Here is a 21,965-nt window from a genome sequence, read left to right as displayed (position 1 = left end):
TTCCCTCCTAAAGGCAGAGCACTTAAGCAAGTGCTTAGCTTCATGAATGGAACTCCAATGGAACTTGCTTAACTTGTGTTTAAGGTTGCATCTATGACAAACTGCAAGGTGCCCTTGGAGAAAAGGGGTGAGCTGGTTCTAGGTTTAGAAGTTTTATTTTTAGGATTTAGTATTCAGTCAGAGTAGGTGAGTTTGAGTCATCCAGGCATAAAATATTTAGGCAATAATAATTATTATTTTAATTAATAACAGTACATAATCAATAAGAATTATTATATACCGGGCACTAACAATGTTCTGCAAGTATGAGAAGCTAATGTCAAAACTCACCACAATTGCAATGGGAACACGATCAAACCCTAAAGGGTTTTCAAATCTTTTATGAATGTTGGCCAAGATGTTGGATTTGTAAAGGGTTTTGGATTTTCGTTATGAACATTTTGCACTGCTCTAAGCATATATTATTCCTGCACTTAGCTGGAATTATTTACTCTTTGCTCATTAGTAGCCATTAGGGAGGTGGCTGGACACCTGTATTTTACAATTTGGTACTTTAGTATTCAGGAACAATATGTGGATTTAGAATTAAGAAGATTATTTGCATAAATGAAAAAAGGTGTTGGTATCTGAGGACAGATATAACCCTGCTTCCATATGTTTCAAGGACATCTTGAAATGTAAAAATAGACGATTATCTTTGAAGGTGAACAAGCAGAGAAATATAAACTAAAACTAATTTTGTATCAACTTTTGAAATTTCCAACTTTTAGAATGAGTAAAGTGGATACTGCTTACTATGAAATACTTTACAAAACTATGGGAGAGAGAACACAATAGAATGGTAGCAGTATAGTCAGAATGAGATGTCCCATGATTTTGTGATGTGACAAATATTTTTAAAAAATTGTAAATACATTTACACTTCATCTTTTTTAAAGTTATAAATGTTAATTTGATTATATGGAACCTGATTCTTCTTTTCACTAAGGTCCCTTGATATTCCTCTGGCAGTGTTGCGGGGCCTGAAAGTGGGTATAAATGTAAAATGTTGTGTAAAAATTAGTCATAAAAGGAAATCTAGGACCATATTGAATAGTCTGATGAGGTATGTTGAATCCACTACTAAGAATAAAGGTTCCAGTTGAGCAAAGCCGTTAAGCATATGCTTAACTTTGAGCATATGTTAACTCCATCCCTATTTAGCAAAGCACTTAGGTATATATTTCAGTCTGATTGATGTAACTGGGATTTATGCATGAGCTCAAGTATTTTGTTGAATCAGGGAAGAGAGTCAAAAATAAATATTTAAATTAAAATAGAGACTTTGATTAAGGGGGGCAGGAGATTAGAAATGTAATTTACAAGCCGCAAAATACAAATTTCAACATTTCAAACACAAGGCCAGATTTTCAAATCCAATCCACTTCTTTTGCTCCACACTTGCTATAATTAAAAAAAACTATACTAATGTGGAATCATTTACAAAATTTCTCATAATTCAGCTGTGTAGATGGAGCGGAATTTTAAACAATGTAACTTTATTTTAGACTGTATGAACAGGCTCTTTTCAATCAGATTCCAATACACATCTTCCCCTTACAGAGACCTCTGCCAATCTGCCCTGGAGGAAAATTCCTTCCCGCATATCTTATCAACTACTATTTTTTCTTAGCCATTAATTATATCATCTATAAACTTCATCTTTTCCTCCCCTTATGACAATTACAAATGATAACATGACTTGAAGCGATTACTAAAAATAACATAAAAATTCTACACAAACGAATGGCTATTTGATCATATTCGGTTATTTCTGTAACACTGTTTCAGGGACATCTGAAGCATAGGTAAATGGACTTTTGGATGAACAGGGAATACTTCAGAGCATTAGGGGATGTAACCACAACACTTAATTGGAAGCTTTAGTTACTCAGAGGTTTGTTATACTGGGCTGACCTGTACAGAAGTTGAAGTTACAAGAAGATCTGATTGTGATATCAACCAAGCTGACCACAGCCTATAAAAGACATTCGTGCCACTTGTTAATGATTGGTGCAATGACATCCAATTGCCCCAGGCTTTCTACTAAACTACAAAGTTATTATAGTTTTTCTAATAATGAAGGTGGTGTAAATAATATCCATACCTTGCCAAGTTCTTTACACACCCAAAAAAGGATTTTTTGTTAAGTATTAGGCACAAGAAACACTTTAGTGAATACTGATTCACTTGTGCTATTTGGATACAAGAAGGGGAAATGTTACAAATGACCAGAACTATGCAAAACTTTCATTTTGCAGTGGTTTCATTTTGCAGTGGTTTCAGTGAATATTTTCTGTTTCATTTCACAACACCCGAGATCTGTTAGGCAGAAGGCCTGTACTCTAACTTGACCAAAGTAACAAAAATTCAACTCAGCTTGTTACATAAAATTGTTTATAAAAGTCAGCAAAGACAGACAGACTGGACTAGTTCAATCAAAAAGGTCTACTGAAACAACCAAAGGATGGTGGTGAGATCACGTCTGATACACCAGAGGAGCCTGAGACTGGAAATTAATGGACCAAAATTAGTGTGTTGGAAACTAGGCATAATGGTGGACAAAATAATAATAGGATGCACTATTCCAACTATCTCCCCCTTTTGGGATCCTTAAAAAAAGACTTGGTTGGGGATCAAGTGGAGAATGGATTCCTGGGAGATTCCAGGAGGAAAGGGAGACAGGCCTCTGACTCTCTGTAGAGACCCTGTACTTTGCTTGTGAGCCTCAAGAATCATCATATTATCATGACACCCAGACCTTAGCACACCCTTGGGGACATCTGACCCTTTTGTACCTGCAAGGACTCCAGCTCGATACATGTGAGATACTACTCTATCTTTCCTTCCCATATCTGTTCCTTTCTGTCCTTCACTTTCTTCACCCGTCCAATCTCTTTCTCTTGCTCTTGGCTTTTCACCTAAGTTTGAGGTCTTTTTTTTTTCTTTCTTTCTTTTTTGCATATTTTTGCACATGAAATTTAATAGTGAAGATACTCACAGTCCCCCCCTGAAGGAATAGTTCAAAGACATTAAGGGAGAAATAATTCAAGGCTGCAGTTCAACACAGTGCTACACCTGCCATAATAAGCTTATGTTGGAATATGAAGATTATTCTGTGAACTGGTGGTTGGTTTTTTACTCTTTAAAATATAATATTATCTTCTTTAGAAAATTATTATTGTAATTCATAAAGTGCTCACAGCACGCTGGGCGAAATACAAGCAGGTACAAAATAAAAATCCTTGCTAGAGCTGGTCAAAATTTTTCCAATGGAACAGTTGCTTTTGGAAAGAATCATTGTATAAAATCACTTTATACAGCCACACACACAAAAGAATACTTAAAGGGGGTTTCTGGGTAATTTAGATTTACTAATGGCCAATCTATTTGACAGAGGCAGGAGAGCTATTTGAAATCAACAGGGGTGCACAACTTTCTCAGAGGGTCAAGTAGTCAGATACACATTTACATGCATATCAGGAAAGATACCTACATTGCATATATAAAACAGTCATGCAGGTGTAAAAAGGATTACCACGCTCCCAAATATGTAATTCAGCATGTAGAAGCAGACAGTGAAGACATTTTCTGTACAAACCAATGATATATGTTAGAGATAGATGCTCTCTGTTAAATATACAGAAACACTAGTTTAAAATGTGTGTCATACAACTGTGTGTCAGTGTATTTGTAGACTGAAACTTTTTTTACCCATAAGGATTCCTGTACGTGACTAACATTAAATTATTGAAGCCAGCAATGTGAAGTCATTGGTTCCATACTGTTAAAACACCTTCTAGAGACAATTCTATTAGCAAACATGGTTATTTACCTGTCATAGTCTTGGCAAATCTCCCCAACAGCAACCAATGCCTTCAAGTACTCATTAGGCTGATACGGGTGGATGTAGTGCAGAGAGCAGCTGTTCCTGGGATCTCCATTTGATGCTGTGAAATCTATAGCTACCTGGAAAAGAAATGAAACAGTTGCTCTATGTAGATGTTATGGTGCATAGGTATGTCCAGATCTGCCACATTTCTTTATCATATGCAGTTGCTGGATACCACAGTTTTAAAACAAAAATGAAACCAATTAATCAATTCTGCAATAACATTCCTTTTGTAGCACTGTCACATGCAGTGTAGAAATCAGCATAAAGAGCATCATTAGACTGAACATCCTATATCACAATTTTTTTTTTCTAGCTAAGAAACTACATGAGATGTGCATGCCTGTAATGAAGCTGTTTAGGTTGTATACGTAAGTATAATACTGTTCTTTCCTGTATTAGAATGCTTTTTTTCTGGCTAACCCTTCAAAGGAAGTTATAAAATAAATTCAATCACATCAAAACTATTATATAAGTATATCTAAAGTAAATGATAATGGTATGATATATGTCTGAAATTATGTAAGTGGAAAAACAATGAATTACATAATTTTTCCATTTAGGGAATTATATTCTAATATAAACCTACCTAATTAATTAGCCCTAAATTCTCTGAGTTTAATTAAATTCTTTCCAGTCAGGTGATTCCCGGTCTATAAATCTGTCTCTAGTATAAAATCTGTATAGAGTCAAAATCCCTTAACAAAAACATTCCAAACCGTGTCAGATTCCTTTCTTCATTCCTTTGTTACTGCTTATTGCTATTATTATAATCGTAAAACAGTCTAACTAGCCTTTGTACGGTGCTTTTCATCTTCAAAGAATTTCATAATCATTAACTTAATTAACCCTCCCCATTTTGCAGATGGCAGAAAGCTTAATGGTGGATTACAAGGCAAAAACAAAAATCAAGTTAAGCACAGATTTTTATGCTGAATGTGCTCACTGTAGGTTGAGGGAGGCATCCAGCACTGAATTACAGTGAACCGTTTAAAAATTCTGTTTTTCCTTTTTTAAATTCTCTTTGTACTTCCTGGATGCTAATGACATTCCAGATGAATCATTCTGTGACATCACAATCATAGACAGCATGAGTTGGAATGACATTTCTGACATTTGCAATGTTGCATTCTGGGATCTCTTCAGTGAACCAAGAGGAACCAAAGGATTTCACAGAGGGAAATATATATTTTTTAACAACCCTATAGTTAAAGATATTTTCTGCTTCCCCTTTCCCACAAAACATGGTAAGCGGTGTATTCAGCAGAGAAATCTGCACTTAATTCAGTTTTGCTTTTCAATTCACCTTTAAGTGACTTGCCCAAGGTGACAAAGGGAGTTGTGTCATACTTGGAACTAGAACCCAGAAAGTCTTGGCTTCTAGTCCTGTGCTCAGACCATTAGATGATATTTCCCTTTAGCAACATGTAGCTCCCCTGAAGACCTCTATCACAGGCACACATTCTGTGTTGGGTTATTTGTCTAAGGGTGGATTTTCAAAGGGCCTAAGTGATTTGGTAGCACAAGTCACAGGGACTAACTTTAGGCACCTAGTTTTGAAAATGTTGGCCTCTGTCTTGATTTTTGGAATTTGTAGGATTTGTGGAATTTGTAACTTGAAGAAATTTTGGCAGAGATTTTCAAAGACGACAAGAGCTTTTGATGCCCAGTTCTCATTAATTTTAATAGCTTTGGGGCATCCAAATCTATGGCTTTGAAAATCTCAGTCTTTGTCATTAAAAGTTGTGAGAGCCAATCAGAACTTTTAATCCTCACACCACTGATGCTCATTTTCCACTCTGTGGTCCAGAATGTTGTTTGCAGATTCTGTTTTATGTTCAGTATCTCCTCCTCTTTAAATCTTTAAGAACTAGCCCCTTGATATCTGATTGGAAGAACATATATTTTTGTCATGCTACCAAGCAGTCCTTTGTTTGATCAGCCTGGGAACATCTCTGCTTCCTTGACCAACTGCAGTCACCTCTATGACTAACATATCTATTAGGAGAAATGAATATAATTTAGGTGGGAAATAGGATTACCTTTCAGCCCCACTTCTCTATGTAAACCTGTGCAGCTGTCCTGCCAGAGATTTTGTTAGTCCTGATTTTTTCCCCACAGATTTCCCCTTACAAACTAAGGTAATAAAGAGAAAATTCACCACTTTTTACCTTATATGCATAACATTTTGAACCTATACCATCAAGAATCAAGCTGCCAGCTAGTCACACCTTTGAATAATGATCCTATTAAAATCTTCAGTGCCACAGCTATTGGAGATTGGGCTGTTGACAACCAGTTGATAAGCACAACAAGAATAATAGCAGGAGACACACTCAGAACATTTTGAGCAGCTGTTTGCATTGTACACATTGAGCCAGATTCTCAGCTAGTGTAAACTGGCATACTTCCATTGATGTCAATGGAGCTATCCTGGTTTATGCCAAATTAAGGTCGGACCCACTGAAAGAAAAAGTGAAAGCAGGTATGGTGTGGGGGAAGAAAGAAGAGCCCTTACAAACCAGGACATGAATTTATGGTCTTGTTTTCACAGAACAGAAAGTTTTAAAAAATATATATTCAGAAATGTTGAAACTTTTTGATAGAAAATTCCCAATCAGCTCTAGATTCTCCACCCAAAACCAGGGCTTGTTATACCTTGGAAGGAAGTAGATATGAAAGGGAGTAGAGACTCTACATGGTGTCTATGCCTATTGCTTAATCTTACCTGTGTCCATACATGGTCTCTCACATTTGTATGAATCCCAACAACCTTGTGTTCCTCGCAAAATATGCTAGATCAAGGCCTGTGGGCCAATATTTTCAAAAGCATGTGTCTAAAAATAGGAGTCTGATTCCTATTTAGGCACCTAAATCAGGGGTCTGATTTTCAAAAATGCTAAGCACCTAGCAGCTCTCAACTGCTGAATTTCAAAGACACAAGGCATCTGCTTTTGGAAATCTTGGCCTATGGATGCATATGATTATTTAGTAAAACTTTTATATTTTCTCTGAAATAAAATTAACTTAAAGATTTTGCATAGATTACAAAAACATGATTGCTGTTCTACTCCCTACACAAACATTTTCTCATGTACCAGAAAAAGAAGGGACAGGTGCTATAAAGATGCTATAGATGTTGGCCTTTTCACTGATAACCCAAAAAGAGACTCTTAATGAGGTTGCAGTGACATGCACCAGAGGGAATTGGACAAATCCTTTTTCTTGCAATGACTGTTTGCCAAGGTCATGTGGTGTCAGAATGAGCAGCAGGCTTAGTGAGCAAGGCAGGCCTGTGGTCAGTGTTTTTGGGGGTGGGAAGGCAGGAACCCGATTGAAACGCGTTTCTTTACTGGAAATTGTCCTTGTAGTACAGATTCACTTAATGCCTGTGTATTTACAGACTGTGAATACCCTCATTTCCTATTATGATGCTTTTATTAAACTTGTGATTTTGCTGCATGGTACAATCTTCTCAGCAGGTATCAACAAAAGAGACACATGCTCCATACACTGTATTCTGAGTAGAAGAGGAATACTCTCTCTCTCTTCCATCATTAACTACAACTACAGCTCCATCCACAAATGTGCAAAGCATAAAATCAGCTGTTTTCTCTGAACACAGAAAGGTCTTTAAAAGTTTTTAAGCTTTAAAAAATGCACCTCTGGGGATATGGGGGGAATGAGTGATGAGTTCTCTTTTCTTGCGCTGCTAATAACCTTCCACAAGAAACAACAATGCCACTCATATGCTGATGCATTGTGTTGCCAAGGCTCAGTTTTGATCCTGTCTCTCGCTGAGAGGAGGATTTCTACGCAAAGCCGAAATGATATTTGCAACGGTTCCAAAACAGCAGCATGTAGCAGCTCTAGTTTCTTAATGTTCCTGACTGACAATTTAAGGCACTCAGTCTTGCGTGGTAGCACCAAGCCTGCATGCATGTGGGGAAGCTTTCTGATTCTAAATGAAAGAATCACAGAAATTAGGGATGGAATTTGCTTGTCTAACCCCCTGCCAAGGCAGGATTTTTTCCCTACAACATATTTGCTTGTGTTTGGTCCAGTGTATCTTTAAATGTCCCAGGTGTTGGCACTTCCATCACCTCCCACTGTTCAATATGGGTATCCCACAGCAAAAGATTATACACCCTTAGGAAGATTTCCGTAATCCGTGTAAAAGTGTTTTTAATGCACTGATAATTTCCTGCTTAGCCTTCTACCAGCTCAGTCAGCAAATTATCAGCTTGTCCTATTGTCTTGACCTGTCTGACCCAGAAGCAGTCCTGTACACACTTTCAGTTGCAGCTCTTAAAATGGGTGTTACATATCCTTTCTGCCATACTTCCTAAAGTGAAGAGAATGTCTTCTGACTGTAAACCCATTAACTTTGCCAACTTCTACTGACTGTTTCTCAAACCTAGCAGGGAACTCTGTCAGATCACTGATACAGACTTCTGCAATAAAAGCCTCACAGAAGTAACCATGTGGAATCTGCACTATTGATGACAAAATTCCCTAGAAGAAAGTTTCTCAACAAATCATTCTAAAAAAAACACAACAAAAAAAGTTTACTCTTGGTTCTCTAAGATGTTTGTTCTAACTATGAACTATGTAACCACAATGGATGAACAACGTATCCCAAGAGCACACAGCATGATGTTACAAAAGCTCTCATTAGTGCTTTAAATTAGCAGCAACACTATACTATAGCTTTTTGTTCCCAAACCTATGCTTAGCATCTTAGCTTCCCTCCCCCCATCAAATGTCCTTTCAGATCACAGCTGCATTGTACTATCTGTACACTGCATGAACTCAACGGAAACATAATTAATCCTAAAACAAAAAGAGGGTTGGATGACTTACTACGAGTTTGTGAACTTTGCTTCTGTCTTAGCAAAGAGGAGGGCAATATATCACTGTGGTTTATCGGAACTCATTTCTATGTTGACATTAACATTCCATAATGGTGTACAAGAATTCAGAGTACACGGTCACCTTTCTGATTACATGATTATGGATTTCATAGATCTATAGTGTTTCAGCAAGCCATCTTTGACAAGTGCAAGCGTAGGAGCCTAAGTAATTAATGCAGAATCAAACATCTCTGCATATCTTAACAGCAAGATGCTAGATCATTAAAAAAGGCATGTGTTTTTGCATTGATTACAAATAAATCACTGACATGAATTCCAAAACTAAATGGTGTGGCATAGTCTTACTTGAGAGTGCAAATGATAGAACGTACACACAATGAATCCATTTGCACATGAATGAATTGCACAGTGAAAAAAATGACATTTTTGGCGTGAGAAAATTAAATGATTTGTGCACAGAAGTGACAGTGGGTGAAAAAAATTCACATGAACAAATTGGAGCAAGGTTGAGTCCCTTTTAAAAATGGTGATGTAGCAAAAATTATGACATTCGTTGTACTGGATGCTTAGACAAATAGTACCTGGGGACAAGGATAGTGGGTTGGAAGTGAAAGGCCTGAAAAGTCCAAGAATTAGATGTGGTTGAGTGTAGTGGGTATATAATATTTGGCTGAGAGCAGGGGTGAAAGTAGGCCGATATGGGCCAGGCAGCGCGGATGGGCTGGCTGGGGGAAGCTGACCCCCAGCCCCGTCCCTTACACCCAAGGCCCCACGTCCCTTCTGCCGAGTCCCCTGCCCCTTCTGCCCGAGGCCCTGCCCTGTACAGGTAAGTCTTTTATGTTACTTTCACTCCTGGCTGAGGGATTGTTTTTCATTTTGACTTTTTTTTTTTCTCAATACCAGAGCAACCTCAGCAGAGCTAGCATTTATGTCCTCATATATTTATGCATTACAGGCAAAGCTGGTAGCGCCACTTATACTTAATACTACTCCAAACTTCCCATTATAAGACCCTATTTTCAGTTCCTTATAACTTCATCAAACTTTAGCCACCTGGGCTGACATTTTCCATGCCATGCTGATTATTTATTTATTTTATTTGGTGCGTGGAAGGGGTTTCAACACAAATGACTGAGCCATTTCTAAGAATCAGATTAGTGAATATTATTATGTTTTGCCAATATTTAAATATTCTTCCAACCATTTCACTGAAAGCATAGAGTCCCAAGAGCTTTTCAACCAGAAATTTGACAGGGAGATCACGCTGAATCGGAACTGACTTAAGCCTGGGCAGGACAAGGATGATCATATGAAATTCTCAGTGATGACCACACACACACACACAGCTATTGACACAGACTCTAGGCCAGATCTTCAGCTCTCATACAACAGCATAGAACAATCGATGTCACTGGAACTATACTGATTTACACCAACTGAGGAACTGGCCCTATATATACGATGGACTTTAGTTGCTGTGGTCTGAGTGGTATTGCTGTAACATGCAAAATGAAAATGTTACGTGTTTGAAAATCATACTGTGATCACAGTTTATTTTATAGTCACAAAATATTTTATAAGAAGAGTTTAGCAATTTGTTAATAATACATTTACAAAATGGCAGGTCAGATCATTTTTTCCTGTGAAAGTGATGAATTTAGTGTTTAAAAGGAGTTCCTTTCATTAGAGTAAAGGAAATTACAGTAGGAAAACACTTACTGTAAACTGTATTTGGCATCCCCCCATGATGTAATCTAAGAAAGAATGCATCTTGTGGATCTGGAAATAAGAAAGCAAAGACATTCAGATGAACTGTGTATTGCTAAAAGATCCAGACTTTGAAACAGCTTGTTTAAGGAAAAATAAAACATGGATGGGGATGGCGTGGGAGAAATCAGAGAGAGCGGGAGAGACTTAAAGCTAAGTTAAGAGAGGAACAAAGGAAGATGAGAAAGCATCACAAACCATTCTGAAACCACCAAAATTATTTACGCACATCAAGGAGAAAACAGAACAGCACTCCTCTGCCTGAAGTCAATGGGGATTTTGCCATTGATTTAAGAGAGAGAAGCAGGCACTTTTTTGAATTCAGAGACATGACTTTGAAAGAATGGGAAGGGAAACATCTCACATAGATGGTCATGCTGGTGAACTTTGCTGTATGGATGCATAATTGCATTGTATGGCATATTTGATTGCTTACTGGTATTATACAACAAGAGGAAAGAGTAATTGGGGAATGTTGATTGTCTGCACACTAGTTCCTTTACAAGACTGTAGTATTTTTCCTTTTTTGAGTGGCTCCATTTCTATTACTTCTTTATTCCCCCAAATCCTTGGTTTTATGCATTCTTCATGGATTATTTGACAAATACATTGTTAAATACTGTAGAATGAAATAAAGTTCTAAAGTCCCCCCAATCAGCAAACTTACCTTAAAGTTCCCAGACAAAAACTATGTTAAGGTGGAGCAATTTAGGGTACAACACATTACAGGAATGTTTTAATTATCCCCAAAACAAACATAATAAATCAGGGAATTCAGTGGTAAGGATAAACTTAAAAGAAATCACAATATGTTAAGGTATGGATATTTAGGGTATCCAAACAACCTTAACTCTGCTTAACAGTAACACTGTGTAATAGTCACATGTTTATGGTTACAACATTTTAGTGTCTAATCCCAGATGAGATTCAACTGATTTTTTTATTCCCTCCCCCAACCCAATAGTATCACTATGCAGGACACTTAAGGTTAAGAAAATGTTGAAGGAGGGTAGTTTTTCACAGAATTCTCTGAAAAAGAACATTATCTGTCAGCCTCTGCTAAAAGAGAAACGTTCAGTTATGAAGATTAATGGCTACAAATGACAATTAATCCTAAAACATTTTCTAAATCCTAATCCATTCTAAATCCAAATTCTAATCCTAAAACAAAAAGAGCCTTGGCACAAGATCTCAGTGACTTGTTAGTGTATAGGAAGTTTTAAGTGTCAGAGTTACTTCATTCTTAAGATCATTTGGACAGGGGCGGGCGGGGGAGGGAAGGAGAGGCGGGGGTGGGGTAGGGGTGACAGACATTCATGGATTCCAAGATCAGGGACCCTTGTGATCATCTGGTCTGACCTCCCTGTATATCACAGGCCAGAGAACTTCCCCAAAATAATTCCTAGAGCAGATCTTTTAGAAAAAATATTCAATTCTGATTTTAAAAATTGTCTGTGATGTAGAACCCAACACTGTCCTTGGTAATTTTTTCCAATGGTTAATTCATCTCACTGTTAAGAATTTATTCCTTCTTTCCAGTCTGAATTTATCTAGCTTCAATTTACAGCCATTGGATAGTGATATACCTTGTTCATTAGACTGAAGAACCTATTATTAAATATTTGCTCCCTGTGTAGGTACTCATAGACTATAATTAAGTCACTCCTTAACCTTCTCTTTGTTAAGCTGAATAAATTGAGCTCCTTGAGTCTATCACTTATTCAGCAAGTTTTCTAATCCTTTAATAATTCTTGTAGCTCTTCTCTAAATCTTCTCCAATTTTTCAACATCCTTCTTAAATTGTGGACACCAGTGTCACCAGTGCCAAATACAGAGGTAAAATAACTTCTCTACTCCTACTCAAGATTCCCGTTTAAGTAACCAAGGATTGCATTAGCCCTTTTGGCCACAGCATCACACTTTGAGCCATGGGTGCTGAAACTATTTCAATAGTGGGGGTGCTGAGAGCCACTGAGCCAAACGGTAAACCCTGTATATGATGGAAACCACTTCAAGGCAGGAGGGTGGCAGCACCCTGAGTTCCAGCACCTATGCTGGGAGCTCATGTTCATCTGATTATCCACCATGACTCTCAAATCTTTTCAGGGTCACTGCTTCGCAGGATAGAGTCCCCAGTCCTCAATACGGCATTCATTCTTTGTTCCCAGATGTATACATGTACAGTACATTATACATATACATGTACTGAAATGCATATTGTTTACTTGCGCTCAGTTTACCAAGCAACCCAGATCGTTCTGTGTTAGAGACCTGTCCTCCTCATTATTTACCACTCCCCCAATTTTTGTGTCACCTGCAAACTTTATCAGCAATGATTTTATGTTTTCTTCCAGGTTATTGATAAAAATATTAAATAGTGAAGGGCCAAGAACAGATTCCTATGGAACCCCACTAGAAACACACCCGCTCGACAATGACTCCAGATTAAAATTACATTTTGAGACCTATCAGTTAGACAGATTTTAATCTAGCTAATGTGTGCCATATTAATTTTATTTCATTCTAGTTTTTTAATCGAAATGTAATGCAGTACCAAGTTAAACACATTATGGAAGGACAGCAACACTATTAACTTTTATCAACCAAACATGTTATCTTATCAAAAAAAGGTATCAACTTAGTTTGACAGGATCAATTTTTCATAATACCATGTTGATTGTCATTAATTATATTGCCCTCCTTTAATTCTTTATTAATCGAGTCATGTATCAGCATCATATTTGCATGGGATCAGTGTCAAACTGACAGGCCTATAATTACCTTGCTTATCCTATTTCCCCTTTTAAAATACTGGTATAACATGAGGTTTCCTGTAGTCTTCTGGAACTTCCCCAGTGTTCCAAGACGTATTGAAAATCACATTTACAGTGCAGTGAGCTTCTCAGCTAGCTCTCTTCAAACTCTTCAACACAAACTATCTGAACTTGCTGATTTGAAAATGTCTAACTTTAGAAGTATCTGTTTAACATCCTCCTTACATTCTAGTGGATTGAAAAGAGTGATCTCATCACATGATAGGGCTACACCAAATACGTAACAGAAATATTTATTGAACACTTCTGCTTTTTCTGCATTATTACCGATAGTTCTTCCATTTCCATCTAGTAATGGAAATTACCACAGGGTGCAGCATTTCTTAAAGGAACCACTTTAAAATTAATTTTAACTCAATGTAATTAACCCATTTACTTTAAGTTCTCAGAAAAGTTGCTCTAAACTGTAAAAGAAAGAGACATAATTTTGGGGAGGGTATGATGTATTCTTCCTGTGTAACAAAGTGGTTGAACCTCTCCTTTCAGTGCAACACTTTTTTATGGGGCCATGACCAGCTTCTCCATAGTAATGCTCTACTTTGAACAGTGAATCTATAAATATGTCATTAGAAAATTCCATGTTTACTGAGTATTGGTGATTTCCATATTAGTTGCACTCAGTTTACAGGTAAAATATGTTTTTACAGCTTTCAGCCCGTCAAACTCAACGTGGGTTCTGACTCAAGTTGGGCTGTTTTCTTCTTCAGCTTATGATGACAGATTTTGTTGTATTTTTTATACAATATGCCTAAGAAAGGACACACTGCCAGAACCCAAATAGCTTCCCTTTGCCCTTCCCAGGTTACAATTTTTAGTTTCACACTTTAGATTTTCTTTGCTGGCTCCATTTCCAAAAAATCTTTATAGATACATTATTAATAACTGGGAGGAGGAATAGACAAAGTATTCTTTCAAATGCCGGTACCTTGCACTGGTTAAGAATGACAATGCCTGAATTCTTGTAACTCTTCTTCTTTGCTTTGTACTTGGGGTTTATGCACTCCCACTGTACCTGTGAAAACACCAATCACTGCATGAAAGACAATTCATGTAAACAAATTGAATTAATTAAGGTTGCATGGAATGTTCTCTTTAGTTGATTAAGACCCATCAAATGGTCCAAAGACAAAAATGGCTAAACATTAACTGTACAAGGAGTGATCTTAACCTAGTCCCAGGCCAAGTGCAAACACCTACATTCTGGTATGCAAATATATGCATAGTACTCAAACAGACATCTAATTACCCAGGTCTGTGTACACACATGCAGGTTTTACATGTGAAACATTGAGGGTTTTTAAAAAGAGATCATTTCAGAAAAAGTGGCTCCACATATAAATAAAAATGATTGGGGGAAATTGTCTGATACTCAACATTAAATACGTTACTCCCTACATATTAATTAATATAATATTGAGGGTTTGCATTAAATGACTAAGAACACAGCAATTCAGACCTGAGATTGAAGTACTTTCCTCAACCCCTTTTTTTTACAATATAGCAATATTAAATGCTGTAGATACTATGAGAAAATAAGAAGTTAAAAATAAGGAGTTAATCTAAGTACGTAAAAGAAGGAGATTAAATAACCACTGCCACATAGAGGTAGCTGGAATGTTTTCAACTAAATTTTTTTTTGTTGAAATATGCTGCTTTGTTGAAGCTGAAATGTTTTGCAGCAGAAACATCAATTTCAACTTGAAAGTTATTTGGTTTTGCTAGCTTAAGACAGACCAAATGTTCAAACTTTGAACTCTAAGTACTACCTTCAAAAATATGCATACATGCCTCTGCACAAGCATCATACACATTTGCATGTGCAAATACCTGTCTGCATATGCCCCATTTTGCATGAGCTATTACACATGCACACTTAGGGCCTGAGCTTTGAAAAAATATTGTCTTTAATGTTATTTCAGGGGCGGTTTTTTAAAATGGGGGGAAACACTCAAGGAAATGAGTGTGTACTGACATGGTGCCAGGCAAGACGAAAAATCCATCTACAAAAGGGGCCAATACTATGTAAATAAGTATTTAGAACAATTTTTTAATTGAATGATGTTGGCTTGAAGTTACTGTATTTTGTGCATTTGTGGAAGAAATCCTTAATTAGGTCCAGACTCTGCAACATACTTAAGGATGTGATGCATTTTAAGCATGTAAATAGTCCCCTGGACTTCAACGTTCTTTAGGTAAAGCCCTAAGAGCAATTGTGACAGCCACCATCTTAGCCAACACACTGGGGATTGAACTCAGGACCTCTAGAACTAAAAGCATAAGTGGCTTCATTTTGAGCTAAAGATCCAAGCTGCTGCAATGATAGGCTATAACAACTCTTATCCTCTGTGGATCAGCACAGCAGGGGGCCTTGTAACACACGCTCACCAGTGAATTACACCATTACTTTGAATATTCAACATTTGAAAATGAGGATTTCTTTCAAACTATCTAATGGGGAAGGGAAGGATATTGCTTTAGAGCAATGTGAGACCTTCTCTTCACCAAGGGCTAACTGTGCTGCCTGTACTGCACTCCTAGCCTCGTGGCTCCTGGAAACAGGTGACCTCGCTGATAACAGAAAGAGAAAAAGTTTAACAAGAAAAATATTTCCAAGCTGTATGAAGTACAGCTGCCTGCGCCCCAGTTTGCCCTACAGCTCAATTATTTGTCTTGTGAAATGAATTTTCCGACTGAGGTAACAGGCAGACACAGGACCACATGTTCCTGGGAAATTCTCCAGCAACTGCTTTTCTGTTCTCAGGAGGATAGATCAGGCTCCCCCAAAAAAAATCTAACTGAGTTCTCCATGACAGGAGATGGCAGCAAAGTGGAGGGAAGAAATGTGATTGCAATGCAAAAACACTGATCACTCGGCTCTGAGTATATTTTACATTAAAGTATCTTCACTGGTAGCAGCTATCCTAGAAACGTATTGGATGCATTTATAAAAAGAAATTGCTTAGTTTACCAATTACAATGGAGGCAGCAAAATAGCACCTTCAAAAACCTCTAGTGGAGAGGGCAAAATATAGGAGCCAGGAGTTCTAATCCCAACTCTGATACCCAATTACACCAAACAGATCATCACAAACTTCACCACCTTCCACTCCAAGTGCAAGATGCACTTCTTTGACATATAATTCTCCCTTGGGGAGAGGATGAACCACACATAATACACGTTAGTCACTTACGCCACTTCAGTGCTTAATGCACTTCAGGAAGGTATTCAGCTTCTATGACGGTTTGGGTGGTAGAACAACATACAGAATAGAATAATAGTGTGGCCTTGGGCAAGTCACTTAACTTTTCTGTGCAGCAGTAAAATGTGGATAATAATGCTTACCCAGCTTTGTAAAGCACTTTGAGATCTATGGATGACGTTCTAGATAATTCCTAAGTATTATTAAAATATGAAATGTACAGGCAATGAAAATCTAATTGATCAATTGGTATCACAAGCCAAATAAATAATCTTAGGAAATTTCTGTCAAGTGAACCAACAAAGGAAAGAACACATTTTCATCAGGTAAATACACTAACTGATGTTTTGGTGAACTGAAAAGCTTTTATAAAATAAAAAATGTTTAAGCTCCCAGATCGTGGGTCAATCGTGGGTCGACTTAAAAATGACAATTTTAAAATAAAACTCACTTCCTCCTTTACTTACCTGCCAAGATCTCACCCCAGAGCTCCACATTTACACAGCAGGAGCTGATTATATGACAAGCACCATTTTCTAAAATTCCCTATACAATCCTTTCCATGTCATCAGCTCTTCTTGGGGGAACAGAATCCTCGGCACAGGTCTTGACAGGTAAGAAATGATGCCAATTGTTTTGAATATTTTGCTTTCACTGCTAAGACAAGTTTGTTTTTTTTATGTACTCCTACATTCTGCTATTGATATGGTATCTGTCGCCTTTATTAATGATTCATTTTCTTCATTTTAATTAACCTTTCAGCTGAGAGTTAACTAATACAAGAGTCTATACTCTGACATTATTGTTAACCATTCTAAAACTTAGATTCATCATTCTAATAGTGTGCCAGTTAACATTTCTTCCATATGCCTGGCAGCTCTGGGCTATGTGAGCTCTTTTCTTGTCATGAAACAGGAGGCAATATGACTTCACGGCTTCCTACTAGTTTATTACAAGAGCTGTGCAAAAGATTTTATAATGAAAACCCAAATGTAGCCTGGTTTGAGGTTTCTTTAGAACCTCCAACGGCAATCCAGGTTGAGGGAAACAACTGAGTGAACCTGAGCTGTTTTAAGAAAACTTGAACTTGAATCAGATTGTGTTTTTGGTTTTTTTTTTCCTTTTTCGCCCCCTGCCCTCCATGAAATTTGGCAAAATAATGCTGACACTTGCAAGGTAGTCGTATTTCTAAACTTCCATTCTCTGAAGTGTGAGACACAGATCACCACAACAAGGGACACTACTCCCTGAAATAAAGGACATTGTTTGCTTCCTCAAATGTTCCTTCTCTTACCCTACTAATCCCTCAGAAGTGGGGTGAAAAATTATGGGTCCCACTGAGACACTTCTTCCCATACACATGTAAAGGAGAGAGATAGTGTCTACATTTGGCCCCATGCGTCAAGAAAACTTCCTAAATGTACACATTTAAAGAATAGAATTTTTGAGCAGCATACTTCCAGCAATGGCATTGGCCAATACATCAAATAAATAAAGGTACCAGGCTGAAGGGGTTCCATGTACCCTGAGGCAAGAGAAACTGTGACACGGAGCTTTTGTTTTCACTTAGGGCCTGTGCTCACATCAGATATGTGAGGAATATGAAGTGTGAAGCCAGAGTAGGTGACACTCATCCAAAATGGACCATCATCAATGTGTATTTTCTCCAAAGAATTCCTTTTTTATTTCTTTATTTTTAATTTCCTTTTTCTTTTAGTGAATTGCTGCCAAGACAAAAAATAACCCGTTATTATGTCAATGTCCTATTTAATATGTCATCCTGTGGACTCCAGGTGAGCAATTTGCTTTCAGGGCAGATTCATTCCTGCTGGTTCCCAAGGTTCAAATTGCACCTCTCTGTGCCTGTAAGGGCCATTACATTCCCTGCCTCCCCCCAGGAGGACAGGTGGTGTTTGTACAGTGCTATCTGCTGGGGGTGCCCACCATGGGTAGGCTGGCTGCTTTTAATCTCCGCCAGGGCTCCCCAGGAGACTCGCAGGTGCAGACTGCAGTGAATATCAGTGCATCCCCTGTTTTCTTAACCACGATGCTAAAGCTTAGCCAGCACTTCTGGAGCTGTGCTGGCTGCCTGCAGATTACCTGATGAAAGGGAGATTACTGATGCACTGTGCTTTTGCAGCCCCCCTTTTCTGCCACCAAGGGCCTGGCTTCTGACAGTGCAGACCATCGAGTGGATTTGACCTTCTCATGTTAAAAAGAGAAGTGGAACTGTCTGCTAAAACTGGGCAAATTGAGACTTGCCTTGGTACATTACTAAAGTTACTACTAACTGCTTTACCAGGGCCACCCGGGTGGAGGGGGGGTAAGTGGGGCAATTTGCCCCGGGCCCCACAGGGGCCCCACGAGCCCTGGCTGAGAATCCCTTTCCTCATCTGGAGGCGCTCCGAGTCTGCGGTGGCGGCATTTCAGCGGCGGGGGACCCTTCAGTTGCTCCAGGTCTTCGGCGGCATTTCGGCGGTGGGCCCTTCAGTGCTGCCAAAGACACAGAGCCACTGAAGGGCCCCCCGCCGCCAAAATGCCACCGCCGCAGACTCGGAGCGCCGCCCGGTGAGTACAAGCTCCCCCGCTTTGCCCCAGGGCCCGTGAATCCTCTGGGTGGCCCTGTGCTTTACTGTCTCACACATGCCCACTTATGCGAGTGCAATAGAACCCTGATCATCTGAAGGGCTCGGGACAACATTCAGGAGTTTGGATAGAGGGGGGGGGGAGCTTTGAGCTGGCTTTGAGGCCCCCTCCTACACCTCCTCAGAATCTCATGTATTGGAATTCCCAGAGAGAGAGGGCATGGTTTTGTCTGACAGAACATTCTAATGAATGAAGCACATACAATGGAAATTCTATGGGGGAGTTAAATAATCTTGTGGGAATGCCAGAGGAGATAGTAGATGTAGGAAGGTTTCTCCCTTCCCTATTTTTTTCTTTGTAAATACAGAGACAGATTTTTCTATTACATAATTTTTCCCATTGCATTAGGGTCCAGGTGGTTTATGTTTCTATGGCTTTTTTCCAATCCATCTGGTTCTATTGCCTCTATTTTCAAAATTGTGTGATTTTTTCATTTTTAATTAGAGGAGAATTTCCCCCAGTTCAACTGTGAACAGTTTTATCAATTAATCTTTATCATTCTTTTCCATTCTGCTTTTTAAGTGGCCAGGTTGTTTAATGCATTAATAAATGTTATAAAACAACTGCACAATATAGACGCCGATTTAGGAAAGCATCTTTATTCAGAACAGCACTTAAGCACATGCTAAACTTTAAGCATGTACTTAACGTCTCACTGAAATCAATGCTGTCCTGGGTAAAGTAGAGTTAAGCATGTGTTTAAGTGCTTGTCCTGAATTGGGGCCATTGAGATGAAAGCTATGGTTAAATCATGAAGGGCCAGTTTTGAAATGATAAGACTCAAGGAAAGGTAAAATAGAAGGATAGGATATGTTTTGCAGATGTTTGTTAGACGTTCAGTTTTTTAAAACAACCCTGATATGCATTCTCCTAAATAATGTTTGGCATCTGCTGTAAAAACAGGTGTCCTTCTCTTTAAAGTAGAGGTGTTGTTTTGAGATGGGCGATGTTTGCCTGTCATATAAGGGGAATGAGATTTGGGAAATGACTGTAATAACTGCATAAGCCTGTGACAGACAACTCTCCCCGTACCATGCTGGGGATAAAAATGAACTTCGTAAAATTGCTCCTTGTTGTTTCTCCCCTCACAGCACAGAATACTTAATTAATCCATCTGGGGCAGCCCAGATGTTATGCATCCCATGTCTCCGATGCCTTCCCATAAGCTTTATGGTTCAGAGTGTCTCTGATCATTCTTGTGTGTGTCATTTTTGGTGACAGAGCATCTCTCTTTTGAAGAAATTTCCATCAGGGATGCACACATTTGGCCATTATGATGTGCTCCTTCTCCCGCTCATAGACATTTATTTAAAGCTGCTGTTTTTTCACCAGGCTGGCCTTGCTAATATTATTCAGCTTGGTACCTGCCCCCTCTTTGTGAAAGCTCTCCTTCCACTCAAACTCACTTTATGATTAATTTTCGACATGCACCAATGCAATCTAGTAATTGCTCTAAAACGTATGGGGCCAATTCAACCCTGGTGTAAGTGGGTCCAGCTCCACTGACTCAATTTGGCCCTGTAAGGACAAGTTTGGATCAGGCTCCATATTAAGGCTCCATTTAAATGATTTATAAATGGTTAGTAAATGGCTGATTGATGTTAGAAGCACATTGCAGACATGAGTCACATGTGTTATAGCACAGATGCTATAAACACATCTGCAGAAAAATGTTATAGATGGTTATAAGCAACTTACTGACTTGTTGGACTCTGTACCAGTTGGTTAGCCATTTATTAACCTTATTTATAAATAGAACCTTAATATAAAGTGTGAACCAAGTTTGTTTTGTACTTTTAGCTCGATTCCGAAATCTCCATTAGAGCAGTCACTAAAACATGGCCAACAGTCTAGGGGTCCAACATTATTAATTCCCACACAGATAATTTATCAACACTAATGACTCCAGGATTAAATAATAATAGGAAATGACAACTTCTCGAATTAGATATGCCAAATCATTTATCATTTTCAATGACTGCCATCAACCCCAATTTGTGAGGCTCCCACCGATATAAAGAAGTGGAATTATTAATGAGGTAATAATTAAATTTTCTCTTAGGAACTGTAATTCATAAGAAACTGGTTAGTTACATCGTAATGATTTCCAGTCAAAGCTGGTGGCAGCAAAGGCAGGGCAAGCAATGGGGGAAAAGTGCAGGGAAAGAGAGAAAAATGACACTCAACCAATAAAAGGTCTTTGGCCATCAGGTGAGTGTTCTATCTCTTCCCAGGCTATGAGATTGGTTTGCAGTTGCATTCCAGCAGCTGATAGAACTTATATGATTAGACTTGCATGAATATAAATAGGTGAAAGAAATTTGCCTAGAAATAGAATTAGAACGCGAGACTAGTTGTGTCAGGTACGTAATTACAGTAACAGTGGCACCTCCCCTTTTTGCTACTTTCATTTTCAGAACATCTTGTCCAGATAATAATAGGATATGCAGTGGCACTGTAGGATGGGTCAGTTAGTTCAAATATCCTTCCCAGAAGCAGACTGACAACTTTCTGGATCTGAGTGTTGCTAATAAGTCAGTCTTGTGATGGGTAGGTCAGCTGCCCCGGGAGGGATAAGAAGCTTGCTCAGAAATTCCAATTAACTTAACTCATCTCCAGTTTCTCCTGAAACCATTAGTGATTTTTTAATTTAGTGTAATGCCTGCTGAGGAACATGGCTGGGAAATAACTCAATGTTTTAATGTACCCATTG

General features: G+C 38.4%; 1 protein-coding gene across 2 annotated transcripts in view; it reads right to left on the bottom strand.

Moving 5' to 3' along the window:
• CPNE4 (copine 4) overlaps positions 1–21,965 on the bottom strand; it is a 327,733-nt gene that overhangs the window by 37,775 nt on the left and 267,993 nt on the right. For both annotated transcript variants that reach the window (XM_054021033.1, XM_054021034.1), the window contains 3 exons: positions 14,332–14,418; positions 10,525–10,584; positions 3,875–4,008 (listed from right to left, as the gene is read on the bottom strand). In XM_054021033.1, the coding sequence (XP_053877008.1) occupies positions 3,875–4,008; positions 10,525–10,584; positions 14,332–14,418 (281 nt within the window). The remainder of the gene's footprint in view (positions 1–3,874; positions 4,009–10,524; positions 10,585–14,331; positions 14,419–21,965) is intronic.

This window comes from Malaclemys terrapin, chromosome 2, assembly GCF_027887155.1.
Source record: "Malaclemys terrapin pileata isolate rMalTer1 chromosome 2, rMalTer1.hap1, whole genome shotgun sequence".
NCBI classification, from domain to species: domain Eukaryota; kingdom Metazoa; phylum Chordata; order Testudines; family Emydidae; genus Malaclemys; species Malaclemys terrapin.
Note: the sequence above shows the minus strand (reverse complement) of the source record. Positions and strands in the feature narration are given on the sequence as shown.